At 39.5% G+C, this 5,861-nt stretch overlaps 1 protein-coding gene across 1 annotated transcript; it reads right to left on the bottom strand.

The window, feature by feature from the left end:
* Positions 1-3,017: 3,017 nt before the first annotated feature.
* On the bottom strand, positions 3,018-5,861 carry LOC117965098 (zona pellucida sperm-binding protein 2-like). Its single transcript, XM_059006146.1, has 9 exons — positions 5,753-5,861; positions 5,458-5,627; positions 4,723-4,775; positions 4,521-4,648; positions 4,254-4,443; positions 4,024-4,165; positions 3,673-3,766; positions 3,478-3,582; positions 3,018-3,389 (listed from the first exon to the last, which is right to left on the bottom strand). Exons 1-9 carry the CDS (start codon positions 5,805-5,807, stop codon positions 3,280-3,282), a joined length of 1,047 nt encoding a protein of 348 aa, XP_058862129.1. The 5' UTR covers positions 5,808-5,861; the 3' UTR covers positions 3,018-3,279.

Genomic DNA, 5,861 nt, shown 5'->3' with positions numbered 1-5,861 from the left:
TATTATTGAATTGTATTTTGTCACAATTGTACTTGCTTGAACCAAAAGTATTATTACTTGTACTGTGATACTTGAAATGTATTTGCTTACGATTGTAAATCACCCTGGATAAGGGTGTCTGCTAATAAATAAATAAATAATAATAATAATAATAATGGTAATGTTGTCCGTATCCTCCTTTGTAAAAACTTGTGAAAAGTGATCATTTCATATATTTGCTATTTTTGTTTTCTTCGTCTATGATTTTGCCATTTGTATCTCTTAGACATTTAACCTCCTCTTTGAATGTTCTCTTGCTGTTATAATATTGGACAAACAATTTGGAATTGGTTTTAGCCCCATTAGCAATGTTCATTTATATCTATCTCTCTTGGCCTTTCTAACTTCCTTTTTGACTTGTGTTTGCAGTTCCAAATAGGAGGAGTGGCAAACAGTGTTGCAGCAGCAAAGGTCATTCAAAATGATCTAGACAGCATTCAGAACTGGGCAGACACATGGCAAATGACATTTAATAGAGGTGTAAGGTACTGCAAACAGGCAATACATTTCTTCCCCCTTTCTATATTTGTTAATTGTGGGCTCTAGTTTTTTTCTTTTTTAACATCACTGAGTCCCTTGTCCCTGTGCAACCACAATGTAGAAACATAGAGAATGTATGGGATTGGTCAATAAACATCACTGCTGTTTCTCTTAAAGTGTGTTTATTTATTTATAATACTGGACCCTGTCTTAATACTGTATTACATTGGGAATATGAATAGAGCTGAATTATTAATTGTTGATAATACTTAGAATACCAGATACATATTAACATTAAAAAAGCAATACATGTGATTTATTTAACAGTCGTTCATTATTTTGTGTATCAGCCGCCACACAAAGCTGAGCGCAGTGCGGTATACTGTAATGATGCTCCAGTCAGTCTGTCCGGACTGCACCTGAACCATCTTAAAAACACGAAGCCCCTAATAAGCTAATTTGTAAAAGTTAGTAAAGAGTTGCGCTAATATAACAAAGCTAAATTTGAACTCCTAGCTGGAGCAACGAGAGAGGGCGAGAGGGCGGGGCAGAGAAGGAGGGGGAGACGCTGCTAGGCAACCGGCTCGTGAACATTCCACTCAGCTGAGCAGAGACCGTTAGGATTTAAAAATGCGAACGTTCCGAGCGGCGTTAGGCGCTTCGTTAAATTAACACACCTTTGCTGGCATTTTAATTTTGAAGAAAACCATATTTTAAATACTCAAATAGCACTGTATTAAAAAAAAAACAAAACAAAAAAACACTTTACTTCAGTTCCAGATTAATTTCATTTTAACCTCTTGCTGGTGCCACGGCTTGTCTCTGTATCAATTCACTGATATTTGAGGTTTTGTTTAGTACACACTAGCAGGTGATCTGATAATCTTATTGATGTTATTTTGTGAAAACAATAACACGTTAATACTGTGCTACAAAAAATGACTCGCCGTGTTGTAACTTGTGCGGGTGATGTCATGGGTTGTCATGGCAGCGCCGATCATCACGGGAGGGGTTATCAGTGGTTGTCGGAGAAACACTGGAGTTCCGCTGGCTTCCGAGGTATCCAACCCGAATATCTAAAACAATACAGTGACAACAAAGTAATGTGACATATAAACCTAATGACTACATTAATGAAGCAGTAATACACGACAGGGTGTGTGTGTTATCATGAGGTAATATCACCACGCCTTGGGTGCGTTGGGAGGCACTAGACGAAGTGGAGTGCTTCAACCGCCCAGGAAGTGGTGATATATCTCATGATAACACACACACCCTGGAGTGTATTATTGCTATTATTAAAAGGGTCTAGGAGTGTGTTGTTGGTAAATAAAGAAAACTTTAAACCTTATTTTAATAATTTTTATTTGTGTCACCTTCCACTGAGAGAAGTAGTTCCACAGTAACTAAAAATGGTTAGATTAACAATTAAACATTTGATTTTAAACCTTTGTATAATATTTTCTTTTTTGGGGCTTCGCTAATAGTTTCTTGTTCATTCTTTGTAGATATTGAACTGGATCATTGTTTCAACGTGTATGTCTGGGTTTTGTCCAGTAAATGGCACTGGTGCAATGTTTTGTTTAGCAGAATGCAGTTCACGTACCGTGTTACAAACAGGACGGCGCTGCACAGAGTGGTACAAACTGTGCAATTAAAATCTCCGGTAGTACTACAGACGGGCCGCCGATAATCATCTCCGATTAACCCAACATGAATATAAATACAAACCCAGTCTGTTTCAAAGAGAACTCAGAGTGATGACGCCAGAGAGTCTGCGAGCAGGTTTAATAATATGAATGTGGCTGCTCGAGTTTTCCATCAAACTCAGTGTCCTCTATATAATAAACACATTACACAAGGGGTTACCAGCGGGTGTATTGAATTCAGTTCCAATAACTCAGCTCTCTCTCATATATATTAGTCCTCCTGTTTTACCAAACAGCTCAAAGAATGGAACTTCTGGTTCGGACTGGTGCGCGGATCTAAAGATTCCCCGCATCGGGTGTACCGGTTTGTTATGGAACGTGTTTCGTAAAATGAGTTTATCCAGTAACACACTATAAACCACAGTGAAAACAAACAAGAGAACATGTTGCCAAGTAGTTGTTTGTTTAACCAGTAACTCAAATTACAAAAAACCCCAACCTCATTTGTACACAGTGTTAAAACTGAAAAAGTTAAACTAATACCTTACTTGGAGCTCTCACCAGGGACCACTTCCAGAAAAAGACGTATAAACCGCAGTGAACAAAATAAAAACTTTCATTCATAACAGAAAAAAAAACAGCCCATATAAATCTACACACTTTTTGTGATGCTATAACATGGTATTTATATATATATATATATATATATATATATATATATATATATATATATATATATATATATATATATATAAGGAGTGTTGATAATTTCACCCTAAAACTTTGCATACTGAAAGTAGCATGTCAAAGCAAGAAGGAACAAAAAAAAAAAAAAAAAAAAAAGTTACAGTTCAATGGAGAAGGAAAGTCTTTGCCCCCGGGTTCACACAGTGAATTAGTGAAGAATCCTTGAGTAACACTCCATATTGAGAATGGCCTGATCAGGAAACAAGCAAAACATTCAATGCAGTAAGAGGAGAGAATCCCATTAACATGGCCATACTGACACACACCAATATATAATCTATTTAGAATTAGTCAAGCACCCACCAAAAAAATAAAAATAAAACACAAACCAAAACACAGTCTCTACAAGCAAGATTTTTATTTATCAATACACACTTTTGGGCATTTTCCAAAAATATACAACTCCAGCTACAAAGACAACCACTGAACACACACCCATTGCAGCTCCCAGAAGGGACCACACATTGAATTGGCCTGCAAAAGAAGAAACAGTTAGTGGAATATAAAGAGATAGTTATATATTTTACTTGAACTGCAATTGTGTTCACATCATGCATATTACCGCTTCTAGGCATAAAGTGAAGGGATCCATCTCTCTTCAGCTCAATTGGGCCAGAAGACACAAATGCCTTTACTGCACCACCATCCATCCCTTCAGCACTGCGACCTACATGAGGAATTAGGAGGAGTCCATCAAAACAAATGGACAAAAATGCATGCAAAATGTCCCCCCCTCCCCCCCAGACAGAGCTCTTACCAAGCCTCTGTTTCCCTGGAATGCACCGTCTGCTACAGAGGCTGTCTGATGGCCGGTTTGAATCACATATCACAACACTGCAGTGGAAGTAAATCTGAAAGACAGCACACCTTGTCAAGAAAAACTAGCATCAATAGATCAGGCAGGACCATCATCCAATGAGGATTACCGAATTGAAAAACCTCTTTACACAAATATATTGCATCATAGTAAGTGTTTCTTGCAAAAGTACAGTTATATGTTTTCATTCCAACTCACTAAAGATTTGAGTACAGTGACCATTTGCTGCTTGCAAAGCAATCCAAACCATGCATTGTGGTACAAGATCCCCATCCCAACACTCCACTTTACCTGTCCTTTCAGTGCATCCCGGCCGCTTGTGAAGGAAAACATTTTCACTTCAAACCTCTTCAGATGGGAAGGGAACAGCACTCTTGCATTGCTGGAGACTGGGTGAAAGATGGTCAAGTACTCATCTGCAGAGTTCTCACAGCTAGAAAGAGAAAGTAGGTCAGGAGCACATCAGCCACAACTCCAATTCCTAGGTTTTGTAGCAGCAATACCATATTCCAGCATCTTACCTGTCCACAACAACATCCCACTTGGGAGAGCTATTCCTGTCAGCAGAATAGGTTGCCCAGCAGTTCTCCAAAAACAATTCAGCCTGTGGATCCCTGCTGTACAGGAGTTCTACCTCAAAATACAAGGGTCTTCGCAAGTACTTCACAACAGGGTAATCCCGAGCTCCATAGAAGTCGTTGTAGGTAGAATCTGCAGAGATGCAAGGGAGAATTTAGGTGGAAACACGCTACTAGAGCATCTATATTATTTCAATTGCCAAGTCATACCCAATGCAAGCCGCATGATGACTGCAAGATCCCCCACGCCAGGCTGGACTACAGGTGCAGGATTATTCTGGTACAAGAACTGCACTACCTTGGTGTCATTGACCAGATAGTGACAGGCAACTCTCAACCTGGAAAGAGGAGATGGGGTTAGCAGAGTTTCAGCCTCAACCACAAGGATACTCAATTTGATTGCAATCCTTACCGGTAAGATGTGAACAGCACTTCATTCTCATAAGTCAGGAGGTTGTTGTCAAACTGGAAGAGAAATCAAAGGCTCAGGTTGCAATGAACTTGTAGATTTAGTATGGAGCTGTATACCAAGTTGCAGACTAGCTAATATGGTACTCAGGATCATCCCCAGCTGTGTACTAACTAACCAATTTCACAATTTTAAAAATAAAAAAAGCTTTGGTTATAAATAGTTCAGTTTCATAACTGAATATTTGAAACTTATTACATTTGTTCCATGTTAGAACAATACCACAAGTCTGTCTATAGAAACTGCTAGACTAAATATTGTTTTAGTAACCTCTAGGAGGGCAAGAGCAGTTATTTTGAATTTGTTGCAAATACACAGCTGGTGACTCTTTAGCTGCAATTGGTATCAACTCATGTACTAGTTTAGTCCCGGCTTCACCACGGGATCATCCCCAGTAAGTACGCTCCTTCCAGTTCACTGCAATTGACCCAAAAGGTCTCCAGGCAGCACATGCAATGCCATAACCAATAGTCATGTGTCACAACACCTTTGTCAACTGGACAAGCAGTTCAATACAAAAAGGTGGCATCCTTCAGATGTCCACAATTCATGCAAGTAATTCAGCGGATAGAAACACAGGTCACCATGGCTCCCCAGATTGATCCAGGGGTGTTGGGGCCAACTAGTCAATATGTTGAACCTCCTCAAAATATGGTTTTAAATGTGGTCAATACTAACCCTTCTAGTTGTGCCACAGGAGTTGACATTGAAGTAGAAAACTGCATTGATAGCATCAGACTGAAGAGGCCGGCAACTTGGATCCCTTAGAGTTAGTTGACTGGGAGACAAGCTGGGGACAGATTCCACTTTCACAGCAAGAGCTGCCATAGTTCCATTGGTGAAGCAATCTGAAACACAGCATTTGGAGCCAGGTTAAGGAAATAGATTATAGCTTCAATACCACTTCATGCAACCTTTGGCCAATCTCAAAAGCAGCTATTCTAAAAGAATAACTTGTCTGCAGGAGAGTTACCAATCATCTTTGTAGGGAAACTGCAGGACAGGGAGAAGTCAGCCACCACAACCATGGTCCCAATATCCTTCAAGGTCAAGTCAAGTCTGCTTCTGATGCCTGAAGAACT

This window comes from Acipenser ruthenus, chromosome 32, assembly GCF_902713425.1.
Source record: "Acipenser ruthenus chromosome 32, fAciRut3.2 maternal haplotype, whole genome shotgun sequence".
NCBI classification, from domain to species: domain Eukaryota; kingdom Metazoa; phylum Chordata; class Actinopteri; order Acipenseriformes; family Acipenseridae; genus Acipenser; species Acipenser ruthenus.
Note: the sequence above shows the minus strand (reverse complement) of the source record. Positions and strands in the feature narration are given on the sequence as shown.